Source organism: Polyergus mexicanus, unplaced genomic scaffold (genome assembly GCF_030449975.1).
Source record: "Polyergus mexicanus isolate NDT 795.1 unplaced genomic scaffold, iyPolMexi1.0 SCAF_9, whole genome shotgun sequence".
Lineage (NCBI taxonomy): Eukaryota > Metazoa > Arthropoda > Insecta > Hymenoptera > Formicidae > Polyergus > Polyergus mexicanus.
In genome coordinates, this window is record NW_027223329.1 from 1,824,224 (window position 1) to 1,846,555 (window position 22,332).

The window sequence follows — 22,332 nt, forward strand, 5'->3', positions numbered from 1 at the left end:
CATAAATTTTATTTCTAAAGGAAGACTGCAAAGATAACAGCAGTTTTTGCGGCAGTCACAGTCGGTACACATGAAATTATAACGTATAAGGTGCATTTAACAGCGCGCGTATTGCAACGCGACACAGAGAGCTTTTTATTTCTTCTTATCGTAATATGTATAATACAAGAAATAATGAGATATACAACAATATTTTAATCAATTAGAATAAATAATTACTGTGTGCAATTATATGTATCTTAGATAATAATTTCTCTGTCGTTTTTAATTTTATCGAATTATATTTTATATTATATATAATTTAAGTTATTTTATATTGTAATATTTTTTTTTTTAAGTACAAGCAAAAGGAAAGAGAAACAAAAATTAATCTATAATTTCCATATTAAAAGCAAATACTACAATAAAATAAAAATATTTGTATTGTAGAAGTATTGTAAAAAGTGAAAGATAAGCATAATATATCTGATATAAATCATGTATCTAAAAAATTACATAATTATATTAATTCAATTATAACATTGCAATACACATTCTGCAAAGAGCAAATTCTGAGAAATTATCCGATATCTGTTTTTTCGTTCGCGTACAAAACGCATGCATTTATATTGTTTGCGAGATATTGTCTCGTTATTTTAATTCATATATTCATATATTCCTTTTATATTTTTTATAAAATTAATTAAAATATTTGCGCAAACGCAGCTTGAATTCAAAATTTTCCCATTTATAACATTGTCTATTTCATTGTTTATTTCTGCTTTTTAACAAAATCTAGACAGATCCATATGTTTCTCTTTAACGCAATGAACTTTATGCGATTCATGCGTAGTTCTTATTAAGACTTTTCGACATAAATCGACGCCTGACGGCGATATGGAAATGGGTCACGTACGCGATTGCACGTGGGTTGAAATAATTAAACGCGGTGAAATCGATCGTTGTTTTGTTGTGGTCCTTTCTCTTTTCGAGTCTGAGTTTCGGGTCAAAAAGTTATTACTCACTTTATTTGCGACAAAGTATAATAAGTTATAACATTGTATATCAGCCAATTAGATTTAAAGCTATCGCGTTAATGTACAAGTTTTTTTGACGTTGATGAAATATAATAATAATGAAATATAACAATTTAATATCGATAATTAATGATTTATTGCTCTCTCTTTCTTTACTTGTTAGCATTGTAGTATACGTATATTGTACAATATTTATATTATGCGTGCGTGTATATATTTAATATATAATTATATATGTTAATGATATAAATTTAGAGATATAAAATTAAAACTATTTTTATCGCGTTATCGTAAATAAAAAAGATTTTCCAATTGTAAATGAAATAATACTAATCTCAGAGATAAAACTCGAGAAAACTCAATTGCAAAAAAGAATTAAAACATAAAAGAATTTTTTATAAAGATCTAATACTATTCGGATCTCTTTCATTATCTTAATATAAGGATGATTATTATTAAACGTAAAAAAAAAAAAAAAATCAGAATAAAAATTATTCCTCTAAATATAGAGAAATAATATCTTCTAAATTATTTCCATTTATTTATTTATTAAATCTCTAAAAAGTCTCACTATTCGTTTATCCTCTTTCCGATCTTTATTAGATATTACTTAATGATTAATAGGTCGCGTTCGTCTTTCTGGAAGAGGAGAGAAGTCTCGTCTTACGGCGAGTAATTTATTTATAAACGTATTTACACGAGAAGGTCAACCGGTTTCGATAGAATTGCCGTGAAAGGATTTTTACACAGGCTGATACGATAGAAAAGATACGAAGGTGGGAGAGTTACCGTACTCGAAGAGAGGTCGAACTTTCGATACATTCGTATATCTTGACTTGTTCGCACCTTTCTGTACGGGTAATTTCTTTCTCTTGTTCACGGCCAACGCGTTAATACTGCGAAATTATACGTTCTTGATAATTGGGGTCACGCTAGATATGAACGATCAAGGTAACATCATGAAAACTCGACACTTTGCAATTCGCAGATATCTCTGTTCCGCTTTAATTGCGTACACTTTTTGTCCCAATTGCGAAAACGCAATTGGAGCTGTGCCACAATAGCAAGACGCATACGGGGACAGAATTCTGATATTATACCAGACAAGATATTGTATTATAATGATCGCAAGAGAAGATATCGCAGATTTAAAAGTTGATGTTAGAAAGAGAGAGAATATATAATACATATTTTTAATACAATATAATCCTAAGCATTATTTTTCAGCTACATATATATTTATAAATATATACATGTGTTGTTATTATAAATATTTTTTAAATTTAATAATGAATATATAAATTGCATTATGCAAACTCTTCCGTTACACAGTTCTAATTATAAATTTTTTTATATATCATCATATTTTATATCACATTGACATAATAATTTCATGAAAAAATATTTTTTTGCCAAACGCGAAGCGTAATGTTATAACTTATCTCTTTGCTACAATTATGATTGCGATTGGATTATTTATTAAACATGATCTATATAACTGAATAGACCGCGATACTATGTGTTTTTTGGCACATCATCGGAAAAGTTATATTTACCATAAGTTTATTTTGGTTCTTATCGCACTGTCTGAATATGCATTTGCGACTGATATGGAGGAAGACAAGATAAGCGATCCGTCATGATTAATTCACAAACACAAAATAGAATTTAATCTGTTTCTTTTAACTGTAGATTAAAAAGAAGAAGTAATGGCATACAAAAAGTGTACAAAATAAGTTATTAAAAATATTAGGAGCGATGAAAAGAATCGTGAGAAGCATAAAATAGAAATTGAAATTAAATTAAATTGTCATTTTTTTCGTTTCTTCGTAACCATATTTTAGAGGAAAATAATTATAATTATATCGTAATTAGAATTATAATTAAATATATTGTACGCATTTTATTAAATGTATACAGAATTAGTTTTTAATTACAATATTACTAGTGTATTTTATTTGTTGTAGTTATAAGCAGTTTAATACTTGCATAATAGTTTGCAGAATTTATTATTCATTAGAAATAGAAATAACGGTCTATTATATACTTAAACAATCATAATAAATTACGGATCTATTTATGCAAGTAATTGTTTTCTACACCTGAATTGTATCATTTTATTAATAGGTAATATCAGGAGAGAATCGCAGTTTGTGACGGGTATATCGCGCCATTCATCAGCAAATTATTCGCTTATTTCGTATCGTTTAAATAGCATGTGATATTTAATCAATGATATCACAATTTCAATTATACGATCAATTTTACTTCCGACGTTTGCATATGTGTCATTAAAATGAATTCACTTTATAGATCACATATAGATAACGATGTCAATAACGTGATGATATCAACTTTCGGAAAATAAAAAATCTTACCTGATAAATTTTACGTAATTACTTATTAATAATAACACATACACATCTTCTAATCTAATATTGTAATTCCATATATGAAATACTTTGTATCATATCTTATTCATCGTTTTACCCTTACGTTTAAATTTGTGTGCTTTGAATAATTGTTTTCACAATTAAAATTTAATAATAAATAAAATAAAATGTAAGGTTTAGACTATATATATAAATTAATTATACGATGAGAAAATCAATATGTATATTATTAGCTTTTTATCTTATTTTGAAATTTTACGTTGAGTTCGTTAACAGAAATTTTTATAATTTGATATTTAATTATCACGTATATTTAATCACAATCAAATAATAGATATTAATGTAGCTGGAACAATGATAAAATTGAAATAAATTTTCATTAAGCAACATTAAATTTAGCAGAGATTTGTATTAAATTTTTAATTTTGATTATTATAAATTTGAATATAACTGCATATATTTAAATATTATATATATATATATATATATGCAATACTATTTTTATTATTTATATCCAGCAATTAAAATGTAAAATGCGGCAAACGTGGCATTTAAATTTTCCAAGACAGGTAAATCACGATTTCTATGGGCGATTTAAAAATAATACCAAAGGGAGCTTACTGTAAACACGCGCTAGGATTTCCCGTGGGCTAACAAAATTATTTTCACCCAATCATGGTGGCGTGTATCGTCGATTAATATAGGTAACGTCGTCGGGCAAATTTTGTTATTACGTTCGATAAAATCGTGGCGATTCTCTGCTTCGAAAGCTATTCTCGCGACGAGCGAACCTAGCCAATCGCGATGATCGATGATCATAATAATGATTCGAGCAAATTGCTCCCATTTTCGTTGCCCAAGTATTAAATTCGAAGTACGCATTCAAAGTTAAGCGCTGATAATTACACGCGAATAATACAGTAAGCTATTATCGAAGTCTGAATAATGTAGAGCGCGCCGCGGATGTAAAATCGTAAATTTTTATTTTGGAATTAAGTTTGCACGATAAATATTTGGCCGAGTCAATCGGGACATTTGTGCGAATTTTATCCAAAACCGATTGAAGTGGTCATCTCTTCTTTTTCGATCGTAATGTAAACTGTGCCACAAATTTACCGGCTGATATTTCTTTTTAATCGAACCGATATTTATTTTCACGTATATTTCGTTACAAATTGCACGGAAATGTACGAAAAGCCTGTATATTTTACACGCGATTAACATAAAAATGCACGCTATGATCAAAAGCATATTTTGTAATGTATTTTCAAACATTTCAAACATTTTAATAGAAATCTTGTCGAAAGTAGATCTTGTTGAAAACATGTTGTTGCGGGATAATGTAAATTGCTACACGATATAAAAAAAAAAAAAAAAAAGACCTTTTTGATCGATAAAACTTTCATTCGTTCACTTCACGATCGATTTAGCGTTAAACACGGCTACCTATTCTAAAATATGTTTGCGCGTATAACATTGCAACGCATGTTTACGGCATGTACACGCACGCTATACAAGCGAAAGCTTACGATGAGAGTACGGGACTTTGTATATTTGTCGTTCGATCGTAATAAACGACGAGGTCCGTACGTTGATGGTGATTCGCTTCCACGCGAACAATGTGCTCGGGTTAACCGTCGAGAGCGCCCGTCAACACGCGCATTTTCGACCTTATCCTTAGACAACGTCTCACTTTCGAATGGACGACGAGGGGCAGCGATGTTGTAGCGGGTCGCGAATGAAATATCGTGGAATCACCGAAGAGAAACGAGTCGAGAAGAGAATACTCGAGAACGAAGGGGTGAGAAAGGCGAGAAGAATGGCCAGCCGCAGGCACGAAGGGTCGGATCCCCTTCTTCGCATGTGATTTACGTTCTTTCGTATTATCGGTCGCGTATCATAATAATGATGTCACGGAGATCAAAGCACATATATATGTCGCGGACGGCCGGGGTATTTAATTTTTGTATATGTGTGATTATTTTATAATAATCATTACAATTAAATAAAAAAAATGTTAAAATGTTTTTTATACTCTAAATATAATAGTTGATAATTTTATGGTATAGAGAAATATGAGGCGATATGTGTATTATTAGAAAAATTTACGCGATTGAAATTTGTGGTCGTTTCTTCATTTAGAATATTTTATCAATTGTCAGATATTCCATTGATTTAATTTCAGAAAAGAATACTATTCTCGTTGTCTATCTTATTTCTCGATTGATGAAAATTTCGCTACTGGCGCACAATGAGAAAACGTCGCGTGACAAACGAGCATTGAGTCCGCGAATTGATCTGGAGATGGAATTAATCACTAGAACTGTCATGCTTACACCCGCGGAAACGCGAGAGGTTGGATATATTGTAGTATAGGTGGAATTGGAGCAGGATTTCAATTTGAATAGTTGGGTACGCTTTTTTGCCCGACTTTTTTGTCGCGCACCCTGCAGGTGCAACGAATATATGTTACGTCGCCGATCATCGGTGATTGAAATACTTTGTTGGAAAATTACATCTCTGTACCGGCGACTTCTCATCGAGAATTACGAGTGACAATAATCTTTGCGCGATAAAATAAAATTCCTTTTACGCAAACTCGTTAAAACATTACAACAAAATGCTCGTAATAAAATTTTTATAGTATGCTTCTTGGGTGGGAATCTATACATTTTTTATATTAAAAGATGTCGATTTTAATCGTCGATAGCTTATGATTGATATAATTTTAATATTTATGCATGTTTAAAAATAATATTTTTTTCGAAATCCGCGCATTTTTCGTTATACATATCACGATATGTGTGCGTGTATGTGTGTGTATGTGTGTTGAGTCAAAAATTATAAATTAATGATAAATTTTTATTCTCGCCGTGAATATTCGTAGAATATTCAACGTTTGAAAGGTCACGTCGTATAATTTGTTGCGTAAGAAAAATATGCTCGAATCAAATTAATCTAATCTTGGCCTTATCCTTCGTCGAAAACAAATAAAAATTTGCATAAAAAATCGCGCTCTTTTTATTAAAATTTATTATGGAGATTCTATAGATTCTATACATCATATATAATAAATATACTGAGAGCGATTTTTATTCAATTTTCCTGTCACACTGATCAAAAAAATCGGCGCGTACGTGAAATACAATTTTCAGGAAAGGCGCACGTCGGTACATCGTGCCGCGTCGTTGTGATTTGAATAGCGCGATTGTATAGGATGTTTTTCACCTTTCTCCTCTCCTCTTTTTTTAGTTTCAAAACAGTTCGTCACGTCAATATCGAACGCACGAGCGCGCCTTCGTAAGCGGAATATATCTTCGTCAAAGTCGCGACTGAAAAACGAGTTCAAAGAGCAACGCGATATCAAAACTTTCCTGCCACCCCGTGGCTTTCATCACCGACGATAGCGCGGATATCGAATTAATTCATTATTTCGATCGAATTATGAGAGGTACAGAGGTATATATACAATATAATAATGCGTATACGAAAATGTAGACTCTAAATACGATATGAAAGCATTTATTACGGAAAATGGTACTTGATTCTTTAATATGTTTCTATTTTTCTTTTCTACAAATCATGAATCAAATATGTCTATAAAATTCCTAACGAATCGTCAAATTATTATATATATCTATATAATGGTAATTAGACAGCTGTTTCAATATTATAAAAGTCATGCCTAATTTAATATGGATTTTATCGTCGCGCTTATTTTCTTTTACTCATAAATCAAAGTGCGTATAAAATTCTCGATTTCCACGTTTAGGCACTTTTAAGCTTATTCAACGCTAATGCAATTTTCAGGAGAATTTAAAAATTATAATCCGCAAGCCAAAATTCGAATTTAAAAATAGTCGCGAGGGCTTTATCGCGATGTTTGATTAGAAAGCATATCTGGAAATATTCGCGTTTGTTTCTATAATTTTTGAACACTTGAAAGATATTAGAAAATTTTCTACCTCGTAGATAGTATGTTTCAAATAATATATAATCATTTCAATCAAAAAAGCAACCAAAGGATGATTTCTAAGATAAAAATTTTTAATATGAAAAATATTTATCGATGAAAAATAATTCTTCGTTAAAAATAATCACAACTAATAGTCTCAGCATTCGATTAGCGTACTGTATATTTAACGAATTATATTTATTAAAAATAAAGCACATAAATTTTCTCGCAATCGATATATATATATATATATATATATATATATATATATATGTATGATATTTTAAATCTTCCGGTATTTGATAAAAACCGCAAGTATAATAGAAGAAGAAGCATTGGATATTGCTTTCTTTTTTTCACCAGACTGACAGAGATTTCATCTAAATATACATATATGTACATATACTCCATTCTTGATCCCGTTCTCACATAGTAAATTATGTGATATATAATACAATATTTTAACACGGCTCCGGTCGCTGACAATTTTCGCACCCCGTGTCTATTTATTCTCGCAATTTTCCTCTTCCCTGCATCCGACTTTGTATCCGATTCTCATTGGAATACAAAGTGACATTGCGTGAAAAATTAAATGCAGATTTCGTTTTTCGTGCCGATCGCTAAGCAGTGATTAATGGATTGGATTCATTGAATTCGAGCCGATTGACGGAAAATCGGCTGATAGTGAGAATTGAGATTGTACAAAGGAGGGAAGAAAGAGTGGTAACGCGAGAGAGAAAGAAAGAGAGGAAAGTGATTTTATTCCTGTGAGTGCAGACGCCCATTCGTGAAGAAAACTCGAGGATCATGACGGAGGGCGAGCCCAACGTGAGTGTAAGTTTTACAAACTTTTTCTGTCCGGTTCTCTTCACTTTTTTTTTTGTTTTTTCCCCCCCTTTTACCAACAAGTCTCAACTCATAAAATAGCGTTTAGAAAATTGATATTATAGTTGTGTAATGTATGTATACCATACAATATGTAGCAAGATCTATATTATGTCAGAGAGAAAGAGAGAGAGAGAGAGAGAGACAGAGTCTTTTAAGATAATATAAAACTTTTCAGATCTTTTATAGGAGTTGAAATATATATTTAAACTTCCTATACGTTTTTTATACATTTTGGCGAATTTAATTTCCATGCTTTAAATACGCGAAAAGAACGTGATGAAATATCTCCGTTATCGCGAATGAAAATATATATATATATATAGGTCATTTTTTATATATCTATACCATTACGGTTAAAAATGAATTCTGGCAGAAATATTCGTGCATAAAAAATAATTCTATTGTACATTATCGTGTATTTTAATTTATTTTGGTAGTATTGTATAATATAACCAAAATATTATCTAGATTGTATTTTACATCATAAAGCATCGCTATTTAATTACAATGAGAGCCTAGTACACTGATAAATAAAACTTATTCGATAAAATTAGAAATCATAATTACAAACAACTTATTTTATATAAAAAATATTAATTCTTACATAAAAAGACTTTGAAAATATTTCTGACAGAAAAGTTAATACAGTTTTTATTTAAAAAGTGAAAAAAAACCTGTTTGCGTTATAGAAGTGTCATAAAGTTTCGACAACATTTCCATAGAAATGTTCTTTGCGAAATCGACTATGCGATATATGCGTTAAAAGGCGTTAAAATTTTTAAAGAATTAAAATATTAAAATAAGATCGAAATAAAATAAAGTTGAAATGAAATAGAAATTAAAATGAAATAAAATGAGACGTCTCTCCATCCAAAGTATAATCATATTATTCCTGCACGATTTTATATATAATGGTAAATATTTTATGTTTATAATTACAACGCCGATATTGTATTGCTCGAAGTTTAATTCCGCAATTTTAATATTTTCCAAATGCGGGCGTGCACTTTTACACTTCTTGATATATATACATTTCAAGTTTCCACGCGTTCTATAGTTTCAAAAACCTATAATTGCGATCTGGTGATTTTTAATTAATACTTTATACGCGCATATAAAAATGAGAAAACTGACATTATTTTTGAAACGTATGCGATTTCCTCGATGACGGAAATGATATTTCGGGAAATTGACGCCTACGTAAATATGCGCGCCAAAATCTGTCAAATACGATTAATTGATTACATCGCAGGACAAATATTTATCGAATAAGAGAAGAAGAATCGCATACGACGAGATTTTCTAGAAACATTTTTATTCATCGATTCTTATGAGATCGACGAATCAATCGTATCTATTGTATTTACATTTACAGGAGATCTCAAATTTTCTAATTCTCTCTCTTCGTAAGTGAAAAAATTAAATAGATTTAATTAATAATTAATAAATAATTAAATAAATTTAATTATTTTACTTATTTATAAATAATTAAATTTATTTCATTTATAATTTATTTATTTAATTATTTTAGGATAATAAGTGTATAAGAAGTAATTTATTTTACTTCCCTTTTTACCAATAAAAATTCAATATTTTATTTATATCATAATTTATATTATATACATATATATATATCTAATTATATTTTTTAAATAAAAAACTTAGAATTGTATTATTTTAATAATAAAATAAAGAATGAATTATTTATTACTCAATTATCATTATTTCAATCAATGACATTTTTCACGGTTCAATTTTATTTTATTCCTTTCATTATCTAATTTTAATTTCAATAATTAATTTGCAGCAATGCTTCGAGAACGGTACAAAACGTATGCCAAATGGCGAGATCAATATAATACGACAATATATCAAGTTATCAAAAATAGAATATATAAATTAACGATGCTTCACGCCAATGTATACGCTAATGTATAACGATTAATTGTACTCACCAATATCGTTCTTTCGATCATCTCTCCTTATCGTACACTGCTCCTCCGTTACTCCCGTTGTTGCCTTTCATCTCAGCGCTAATAATCCGTTGCCTTTTATCGCGGATATTTATTCATATAAATTTGAATCGATCGCGAAAACGCAGGATTGACCCCGTTACTTTAGGCGTAGGCTACTCCCGTCACTCGCACGGATACGAATCGATCGAGAAAATCCGATATAGACTCCGATCGCGCGTACTAATCGACGCGATACGACAATCGCTTGTCACTCGCAAACCTGCACTCGCGACGTTTATTATACGCATTTTAAACGAATATAAATAAATACGTGAATCGTGCACTCGCTCGCCCGACACTCCCGATCAAGCGCGCTTGAGATATACGGAAATCTGAAGCGGCCAACTTCGCGCCGAACCGCAGCGTCGACACGCGACGCGGGCGTAAACTAAAGTAGCACATTCTCTTTAATCTATGATCATATAGTATATAGTATATAGTGTGTAGATAAACCGCGCGCTCCCTTAGACGAGCAAGCATTAGTAAGAGAGGAAAATAGAGCTGCAGAGACTTAGACGAGGAAAGCATCTGTACTAATATCCTCTCTTACTAATACCAGCTTCTTTGCTTTAAAAGCATGCAAAGTCTAATATCTATATATGTTTATATGATGTATGATATATATGAAGAATATTAAATATTAAGAAACAATTACTGTCTCTCTCTCTCTCTCTCTCTCTGAATTACCTTAATTAGTCCGAAAATTCATTATTACTCGATTGCACTCACGATGTACGAACGATTGACAGATACGGATTAACGATAAAGGAAACGGAATTTAACGAATTTTTCTCTACCCACGGACACGATAAAGCGAATCGATATTACGAATATGGAAGGAAGCTGCGAATCGTGCGTCGCTCAATATATTCTCCGAGCTCACTCGATCACGCGCGAAACTCTCGTACGGCGAAAATAAAGGACGGAGCGACCTCGGCAATAACGTCCGATCAGCGCGACGTACCGTGAGATAATGTGGAGAGGCGGACTGCGCTAAAAACAAATGCTGTGCTGTGCGTGCCGGCCGAGTAAAAAATCGTGTCGCGTTTCTCATATATTTCTCGAGAGAGTCTCGTAACGATAATCTTGTCGTCGAATCAACGGACATGTTGCGAAAGATTAGAGAATAAATCTGGCGCATTATAAAAATAGACATAATTAAATATTTATATATCTTTCATTAAATAATCCCGTTGGAATTTTATTGAAATATATTTCTTATATCCTTTTACTTATATATTCGTGATACGTACACGCCTTGGCACAATTCCCGAATAATTATTTTCTCGTATATGCACCAGTTTACATAATATTTAATCCTGGAAAAATATAGGGAGGCAAGAAACACAGACTATCGAATTCTATATAAAATATATTAAAAATTTTTCCCAACTTTGCCGTTTTATAAATATTAATTTATTTTTACTCTACGTAAATATTACATGCAACTTGTTTTGATTCTTCGTCATCCATGAGCTTATTATTGAAATCGTGGAAATTTTATATTTAAATAAAAGTTTTATATTTTAAAAGTATTACTAAAATTCTCTCTCTCTCTCTCTCTCTCTCTCTCTTTTTCTCTCTTATTATAATTTTATTTTACTTTATTTCTTTAATTCCTCGCTTCTTATCGTTTATTTAAGCGATAAACTTATATTTTATTATAATCTACATTCTTGAAACTAAAACTGCTCAAATCGTAGTATAATATTAATATATTTTATATCTGTCAAATATCTTTTAATCCCTGAAAATATTGTCCATATGTTTGGCAAAGGTATAATAATATCTTTATTTGTTTTAGATTTGTATGTGATAAAATATGAAAAAATAATTTTTAAATATTCGTCTGCAAATCTCTTCTATTCTATCCATTTTAAGACAATGGTGTTGCGATATTGATGTATAATATTCTTATATTTTTAACTGGAATTTATAATTTTTGAAATTTAAAATTATATTAATACTTTTTATCTAAACATTATCCGCTATACGAATGCGGCAATTTTTTCCCTCCACTAGCGTAATGAGATTTATCTTTTGCATATTTACACTTTACGTTTATTATTACGTACATTTAGTACATTTAGTAAGGCCGATGTTTTACACTTGTCGTACGACAAAACTTTTCAAGCGCATTGATTGGCTAATTTCTAGAGACTCGAGAAAGTTTCTATTTCGCAGCCAATCGATAATCGCTTAAATAGTTTGTCGTACGACAAACGTAATATCGGCCTAGTTACATTTCGCGCCTTTAAGGCCGATATTACATTTGTCGTACGACAGACTTTTCAAACGCGTTGATTAGCTAATTTCTAGAGATTCTAGAAAGTTTCTATTTCGCAGCCAATCGATGCGCTTAAAAAGTTTGTCGTACGACAAATGTAATATCGGCCTTGGTGCAAGAAAAAAATCATGACAGATGATCATTTCATTTTTCGCTTAATTTCGCTTAATGAACTCGGCAACTGCGCCGTAAAAGTGATTGAAAATCGGAAATATTATTGGATCGATTGAAATACGCAATAATATGATTAATCGTTTCTCATTAATATATGTTAATTCGAGATCAGAAAGAATATATTATATCGCGTAAACTCAAATTAATCGTATTGTTTTACACGAAAGAGATATGATTTAAAATATTATAGGCTTGAAAAATTACTAGGAATTTATTTCAACGAAATATGAAGTTGCGGTAACGGTGGAAGAAAGTCGGGTGAAAGGGTTGGTACTACTGTTCTGATTTTAATTAGCGACGTTTCACGGCCCATCATCTCGAAAAATCTTATCGAAATTATTTTATTTCCTTCCCTGAATCTCGTGTGTCGAAGGTGCTAAATTTTGCGACGATCGATCGTGCGCTGAAGGTGTCGATTGTTTTTTTTTTTTTTTTTTTTTAAATTAATTGAGATATATGCCATACGATTAACCGATATACGCAGGTTTGCGATGGAAAAAAATATATCGCGTTGCGGATAAAATGTAGTTGCTACCGCGTACATTAAATTTATCCTATTATTTTCCAAACGCGTGACAGAAATATTTGGTAAATGTTCGGATTAATTTATATCTCACGGATTATTTTTATATATATATATATATATTGTACAGCATACATTACTAAATAATATACGCTTTGAATTTTGTAGCGATCTCTTCTGGTTCCAGAGATATGCGATTTTGAACAATTTCATAGTTTTGATATTTTATCTCAGATATTTTAAAGTAATATCAGAAAAAGTAAAGTTTGTGTACATCGTATTTATTGTAGAGCTTTGTCGTAGAACGAAAAAGTGTTTGTTTACATTTACGAGATAGGTAGACGGTCATGAATATTTTGTCAATAATGTGTTCGCGTTAACAGCTTTAACATGAACGAGTACATGAATTTCTGTGAGTCATGTTTTGAAAAATATTATTTCATATTTCTTTAGTACGAATATTTCTCTAAATATTTCTTTAGTACGAGACGCAATCGAAAATCGAAGACGTGTTAGGATTCTAAGAACTATTATCGCGAACTTTTTCGTCGACCATTCGCGGAAACATTCGTGGAAGGGGAAGGGATGAGAAGGTACTATCTTTCTGTCCTGTTTTATAGCGGTCGCGTCGGTCGTCATTTGTCAGTCTTTCGTGGCGTGTCGCGTCGTGAGGATCTCGTCGAGGTAGCTCCCTGATATTCGTCGAATTCGTCGCGTACGAACGTGTTGTCGGAAGTATCGAATTACGCGACAAGCAATCGTATAGTGAAAAAATTCGATCGGATTTTTAAATCAATTAAACTATATTGTCATCTCGATTACGTTAATTAGCCCGTTCTTTATCGACACGCAGAGATTCGCGATCGGAACGAATATGGTCGCGTTGCAACTTGGTGGCTTTTGCAGTGAAGTTGCCGCCGTATAAATTCGAAATTTTATATCCGTCGAGTTTCGATCATCGTGGAATTTATGTCGACTTTTGCCGTGGATTATATATCTCGGATATAACGCATCGTCAAAGGTTTCGGCGAAATCGGTCTGCTTTTTTTTTTTCCCCCCTCCCCATCATCGAATCTCGCGTGCGAACGAGATATCGGGAATTTTCCACGCGTATTTTCTCGCGTGACAGTGTGTTAGTGACGATGAATACAACGGCGGAATCAATCGGCGATGATGCTGTAGCGTTGCAACGATACACGGTGAATAAATTTATTATTTATTACAATTGCCCGATAATTTGACGTAATTGTGTCGTACTTGGCGATTTCTCGAATTCGCACGATCCTAATCCTAATTAATATCAATTTTCACATTAGCTTGCTCTTAATTAGGCATTTTTCATTAGATATCTTTCTGAAAATTGCAAAAAGTATATTGTTTATTTTTTTCTTTTTATATTTAAAATTTAAGCTTCATTTTGAAATCATTCAAATGCAAATATATTTCGAATGGAATAAAAAGTAAAAATTTTTTTAACTCTGTCTCCATTAGGATTGTGTGATTAAAATCGAAAATATTTACAGTAACCGCAAGAAGAAGAGATAGAATGTAAATGGACATATATTATATTTTAACAAAATATTTATATAAATATACGTATATTCATTTATTTTTCTTCTTTATATAAATAGCGTATAAAGAAAAATATATATGCAACTTTTAAATTTATATATTTACAAAGTTCTCTTAAAATTTTGCAAATGATGAATTTGAGTGAATGATAAAGCTTTATCGCTTAATTACATTTTATAATAGAAGCTTCGTTTGCACAAGAAATTTTTATTCTTAATAATTTATAATTTTAAACGTAATTACTCCTTTGAAATTAATGTATGAATAAAAATTGATAAATTTATAAAAAAATAAAAAAGAATACGCATGGTAAATCGGAAACATTTTATGTGTATATTATTATAAAATACATTAATTTGACTAATGTATTTGCTGCGACTTCTTTTTGTATGTATAGCGATTTCTGCTCGGTTGCCATAGAATAGCAGCAGTTTTGTATTTCAAGTCCTCTTTTTTTTTTCCCCTCATTCAGGGTGTCGTTATCAATGCGCTCGACTGCTCGCTTTATCTCTTTAGACTTCTCTGTCGCGTTAACGAGCTCGTTAACGAGTAGTCTTACTTAAAAGCTTAGTTTTCGTATTCGCGATGCGCATTGCGATGACACGTGTTGTTCCGTTATTATCATATAAACAGTTGTAATTTTTGATAAATCGGTATATTTATTTTCTGTCATCTACAAAGTGTTAGGCGTGCAAAGTTTAAAATGATTATAAATCTATTAAGTTGCATTTATATACCATAGCTATTATTTAAATATGAATGCATAGAAAAAATAAGTGTGCAAAAATATAGATTGCTTTTCAAAAGAATATAATAAATGATGAAATTTGCAATTTCTAAGAGTAATATTTAATAGTATTTTATAATGAAATATTAACGTAGAGAAATAAAAATTAATAGAACGATATAAATATTGTCTTCAAGAAAGCTATAATGTAGATTTTTCTCTTTTTCTTTTTTTTTTTTTAATTTAAAATTGCAAGGAATTTAAATAGATGGTATAAAAAAAATATATAATTTGATATATAGAATGCTAAAAAAAGATATTCTCTATTTATTCACTTTCGTAATGGTAACGTTTATTTATAATCTACTTTTATTATAATTATTCAATCTATTCTCTCTGTTTGAATAGATAAAATATACTTGGCAAATTATAAAATACAATATAAATGGAACATGCAAAACTCATTTTATATTATATAAATCACAATTGTGCGCAACAATTCAGTAACAATTACAGTTGGTTCAATGATAACTTTTTGCAAATTTAAATATTCACAATTTTGTTTTACGCAATCTAAATTATTTTTATGTTTCAATTTTTTGGGATTGTTATTTTTTTATTAATTTCGGGATTTAGAAATGAATATTTTCTGTATATTGCAGCACACACGAGCGCGAATCGGAATATTAGTACAAATAAACTCCATTAATCGTCGAGGCAAGTTATTATGTATTATTTCGAAAGAACGTCACATGACGTAACATCGCGAGATAATTTTTCCATGCATTTTTTTAACGTCGCTACTTTCCGTCACGACGCGTGTACGTATCGGAAAAACGAATTAATCTCCCGTCTTTCCGTAGCGCTTTTTTCCCCGTAACGTGGTAAGAGTCGAGCAAAGTAAATTTCGTCGGCGGGAAATATCTCGACGGCGAGACGAAGAATCCTCCATTTTATCCCGCGAGTAAGCGCGGGAGGAAACGCAACGGCGATAATCAATCGCCGCGAATCGATTCACGCACGTGGGCCTCCTCGAATATCAAATTCACTTGCGGGTCGACGCGATGTGTGTTAACCGCTTATATACGCCCATTAGAATATATACTAGGGGATAAGACCGCCATTAAGGCATCGGCTAAACCGAATTCCGCGTATCGGACTGCCTTCCAGGAATTCGAAGCATCTGAGTAATTCAACCACGAGAACTATCACGCTACCCTATACGCCGGCAATAACGTGTGTTTCGGCCACCCATATATTTCGCCTAATCCATAAGCGATATAGATACAGGAACGCACACGAGATACGCAGACAGGTGCGAATATTTTCGATTATTGCGGCGGTAGTCGGATCGTTTCTTAAAAGTTTTATATGAATTCTGTAGATATTTATATCTTTACGCGAAAAGCAGAACAGTATTAGAAATATAAAAACAAAATTTATATATATTTGGTGTTTATTTTATCTTATAAAATATTTTAAAATCCTTGATCTTAATGCTGAAATAAAATATTTTATTTTAATGGTATAAAATATTTTAATTTTATTTTAATCTTGAAATATTTCAAGTCAGATAATAAGCGAAATTGAAACATAAATTTTTGCATACGCATTATTGAAACTTTTATAATCATTACGTAATATATCGATTCGATAGTAGTGATTAAGGTTTCATCGTGCTTTCTTTTTCTATTACTTTGCTGCAAATAATTTTTTCTGCACATGTTCTAGTAGAAAATAATAATCGCGATATTAATGATATATAGGTTTAACATATTTTTGTCCTGAATATGGATATTTTTCAATCGCACGTGATATTATTCGTCATATATCACGATCAAAGTTCGAGTAATGCCATTTTCTATACTATAGAATAAGTCTGTAACGTTGCGGTAATAAAGATATATCTTGGCGCGAAAAAGGGTCGACAGTTTTAGGTGACTGCGAATAAAGACATCGATGGAATCGGTTTATTCTAATCTAGCAAAGTGCTCCACTGCGGTCGACGAGGAAAGATCGGATGCGAATCCAAAGTTCTGTCTCGCGAACAAACGGTTTGGAATGGCACATTCCATTGATAAACTGCGCAACAATCCCACGACCTAATCTCACGTATATACCCTCTAATGTCCGCGATTAATTAAGATTAAGTTTGGGATGCAATCGTGCATCGAGATGCCATAATGGCGGATCACGTGGATGCGTTTGGCTCGAGAATTATCGTATCGATAAATCGTATCTTTGATAATTATGATACTAATGTGGATAATTATCAGTTGCCGAAGCACTGTCTACCTGTAGTTCAATTGTTGGATAATAGGAATAGAATTATAGATACACGCAGACGAATTTTATTATTAATATTTTTTTTACCAATATAATTTTTTTTTTTTTTACCAAAAAAATACATTATATTATATAAAATTTTTAAAGTAATCTAAATTATTCTTTTGAGTTTTGAGATAATTAAATAATGTCTTAATTAATAATTTTATCTACAAATATAATTTTTGATGATTATTAAATATATTTTTAATACCTTATCTTTTTTTATCATATTATTCTTCACAATGGTATAATACAATATATATTTTATAGATATTTAAAATAAAATAAAATATATAAAATTAAATTTTATTCCAAATTCTTGTGACTTTAATTTTCATAATCACTATTTGTAAATTCGTTAAGGTTTAAGCAAAAATATTAATAAAATCGTGTTAGCGTGGCATATGTTATTGTTATTTTAATTTCATCGATTTTAAATTATCATTTCATGATGCATTTTGGCAATCCTGACTATGTCAGCAGTTTCTAGAAGTTGTCTGATTTGAATTACTCATCAGCTGCGATGCATTAATATTAATATCCTGCCTCGTGTTACACGAATGAGAAATGTATTGAGTACATTTATCTTATCAAATTTCTCTCGGTAAATTATAATAAGATACGGTACAGACTGCAACACAGGCGTATGGCATCGTCTTTCTTTTCGATATCTTTTTTTCATTGAAATGGAAAATTATATACGTCTTATATTATTTTGATTGGAAATTAGGCGATTATACAAAATGTATGTACATACATATCAATGCATTAATGTGGAGCGTAGAATTGAAATATTAAGTTGAAAATTGAGATTAAATTTTTTCACCATTGCTGCAAACAATTATTAATCTTGGAAGCATATATGTATGCAGAAAAAAAAAAAATATATATATTTCCGTTAAAAATTTGTAATTTTATTCGCTATTCATTATATTGTTCAAAAATTAATTGTATTTTATTTTTCGTTATAGATTCGGTTAAAGATGTTGCAAGTTGCAAAGATGTTTGTACGATATATGATAATAGACATAATTATATTTTTATTTCTTAGTGTTTATGTCGGTTCTCAACTAGTTCACGAAACATGATGTTGATATTAAGTTGCTTCGGGCAAAAATATTTACGTAGGCATTCTATTAATGGAGGAAATGTTAAGACGAGCCTGACATATCAGTAACAAAGAATCAAATTAGACGTTTAGCTTTCGATATAACATTGATCTTCCGTAAAGTGTGGGTACACAGGCCGTGACGATCGATGTATCTTACGTTTACTTACACATACAGCGCACGGTAACGAATCACCGTCCGCTTTCGCAACGGCGTTACAATTAACGCCATTACATACGTCGCTCTCTAATGACATTTCGTTGCCAAATTGGCTTGTACAGCGAAGTTATACTGGCGTATTTATCTTCCGTTACGTGTACATGGTAAATTCGCACATTAGGTACCGTCATCCCGCAGGAAATGAGTGGTACCAATTGCGTAGCGAGAGATTCGCGTAATCGCTTCTGTAATCGTTACGGCGGTGCTACGCGTTTTAACCGCACTAATTTTAGCGGATAAATCTCCGCCGAGAGTGCCGAGCGAGAGGATTACTTTATCGAGGGAGTTGTTCTCGAAATTTGCACAAACTTTGCGAATTATTCAGCGTTTCTCAATGTGTGGGAACTATGTAAATTAATAAATGGCAGAGATATAAATTTAATTAAAGATTTGTTGAAATAGAGAAAAACAAAAAATAACGGACAGAAAGTCTTAAAAGATACAATTGTTATTCCTTCATTAGCATAATTCAATATAAAAGAGATGCTTACTGTGATTTAGTTTTTAACAAAAAATGATAAATTATTATTTAATTTAAATGGTAGAAGGAATGAAGCCAGTAATTCGCGGCTTTACATCAACATTTGAAATTGTAAGTTATGGCGATTTCTTGGCAGTTGTACCGATTTTGACCGTGATTGAAAATAAAAAACGCAATCTCGAGATGTAAATTTACTGATTCGTTTTTGAGATTCCGCTTGATATACGATTTATAATATCAATCGCATCGTCAGCTGTTATTAATTATTTTTTAAATGAGATCAAAATTCGTGTAGTTCCTTCCATAGGTTTTGGAGTAAAACCGTCAAAAGCCGAAAATACACTGTATGGTTATTAACTGGATTTAGATAGGGATTACCGTTCTTATAAATGTTTTTTTTTCCCCCACACTAAATGTATTTATTTTTTTCTTTTTTCTATTTTCTTCGACACGCTATGTCGCGACAAGAGAGAAAAAAATAGACGTGAGCAGAATCGCGTGGCACAGAAAGTGTTTTCTTCTTTGAAGCGGGACGTGTCTCGCAAAAATAAGAGATGGAGGTTCGATTCGTTAACTTCGCGCACGACCCAAAGTAACGAACGTGGCTATGCAAATAATGAAAATTCAGCCGACGAAATGGTAAATGCGTTTAGCGAGTAGCAGTTACGTTGAACAAACCGACATACTCTCTTTCTCTCGCGTGCGCGTTTTCAATGGGAGAAGCGGGCGTGCGCACACAAAGTGATTCTCGGATGCGAAAAGTTCGCCCTCGATGGAACTTCGCTGCCGTTAAGTTACGAAGTTTCACCGTTTCGCGAACATGGTTAACGATGGACCCGATGAACTTTGCGCCTCGATGCTGTCTCGAGCTGCTGCACTTTCTCCGCGAACCGTAATGTGAATCAGACTCGTCGTCGGAAATATTGAGATTCGTTCACACCTGTGCGCTGTTAATCTGCGAATGACCGCATTGGAAAATTATTATTCTTTTAATGATTATTGTAGTTTTATATAAAAAATATACAGATTTCCTTTTCTCTCACTCTCTTTCGTCTAAAGTATTTTTATTTAGTACTGTAATATAATTATATGTGTAATAAAATATGTATAAAATATATATAAACTATATTTATATGTTTATTAATTAATTAATATTTAGAATATAAATTATTTGACAGAAACAAAAATTTTTATTATTTTATATTATTTATATTATTATATAAACGCATATTAAATTTAAAAGAAAAAATTAAACGAAGATTTTTGATTTGTTCTTTATTTAAAATTTTGTTTCTTTATTTATTAAAATTTTGTCCGATCCATATTAATTTGTAATTGAAAAGTTGCAATGTACTTTAATACATTTATATGCATTTTAGCGTTTATGTGGATTCTGCTTTATTATTCTCGTGAAGTCTTGGAGAAAGTAGAGCTAAGATCACCAGTTTCTTCTCAGGCAAGGTCAATGATCTTTCATATTCTTAGCGTAGGATTTTAGTTCCTTCTTTGAGGCATTAATATTTTTATCGAGTAAAGAGCAGTTTAGATTAAAAGTTCAATGGTCTTGAATTTATCGATTTGAGAAGAAAATTTCGGATAACCAAAATATTTTTGATTTAATCTCAAGTGAGTTTTGCTTAACAAAATTCTAGTTGAAACATCAGTTTTTAGATAGTTGAAGATAAAAATGGAAAAAAAGAACTACGCTGAAAACTGATGTCTAAAGAAATTTATGTTCAGAAAAAATTTACTAGAAATTCGCCAAGGCACCTGCTGACAAAAGAAAGTACACGGACCCTTGAGGCACTTTGTGCGAGATGTCTTAGAGCGCTCATCCTCTCTTTGCATTTTACATGATCTTATACAGAAATGTTTGTAACAATCTACTCTTTTTTGTCTACATGACGGGTTATATGACAGAATTCAATATAATACGACGTAATCGCATTTATAAAAAATTTTATACGAAACCGATAGAGTTTTAAAATTATAAATATATTTTATTTTTTAATGTGTACAAATTTAGTTTATTCTTTGAATATAATTTTACTTTATTTTTGGAAGATATATATTTTGCTTGGGTGTATCGCATTGATTTAATGTTTCCGCGTAATCATTATTTTGATCTATGATACAATATATAAACGATATTTATCTTGTAATTGAAAAGGAAGGAATTTTAATCGTTTAACTGCGGGTAATTATCGAGTTTTCTGTGTATTTGTAACGTTTTAACAATACGTATCCGAGCTAATACATAATTAAAGAGGAATAATCTATTAATAGGTCATCCATTAGTGGTAAGTTATGATCGCATATAATAGAATTACCGCAAATGATACATTATGCCGCCGGTTCCCAGCAGGGAAACAGCTGGGCTGTTTATGAATTATTGCGGAACGACAGAGAACAAAGAGATAAGATGTTTTATTGATAATCGATATCGTTTTTATTAATTTCTATGGATCAGCTCTATTGATCATGTTCTTGTAACGAAAGAAAATATTTTTATTGAAAATATTTCGCGACTTACTCATTGGAAATTGCATGACAAATAAAAATTTGATTTAATAAATAATTTTATTACAATGAGTTTTTTCATCGACACATATGGTATTTTATATTTTATATCTTGGAAATTTTTC

General features: G+C 31.2%; 1 protein-coding gene across 7 annotated transcripts in view; it reads left to right on the forward strand.

Moving 5' to 3' along the window:
- The window catches only part of LOC138936417 (venom dipeptidyl peptidase 4), a 315,499-nt gene that overhangs the window by 29,277 nt on the left and 263,890 nt on the right, over nt 1-22,332 (forward strand). For 2 of the 7 annotated variants that reach the window (XM_070301831.1, XM_070301832.1), the window contains exon 2: nt 7,963-8,198. The exons of 2 other annotated variants lie outside the window; for them this stretch is intronic. In XM_070301831.1, coding sequence (XP_070157932.1) covers nt 8,172-8,198 — 27 coding nt within the window. In that variant the 5' untranslated portion in view covers nt 7,963-8,171. Of the gene's footprint in view, nt 1-7,962; nt 8,199-13,922; nt 14,451-22,332 lie in introns of those variants that run through there. 3 more of the 7 variants (XM_070301834.1, XM_070301833.1, XM_070301828.1) reach the window with 3 other exon arrangements.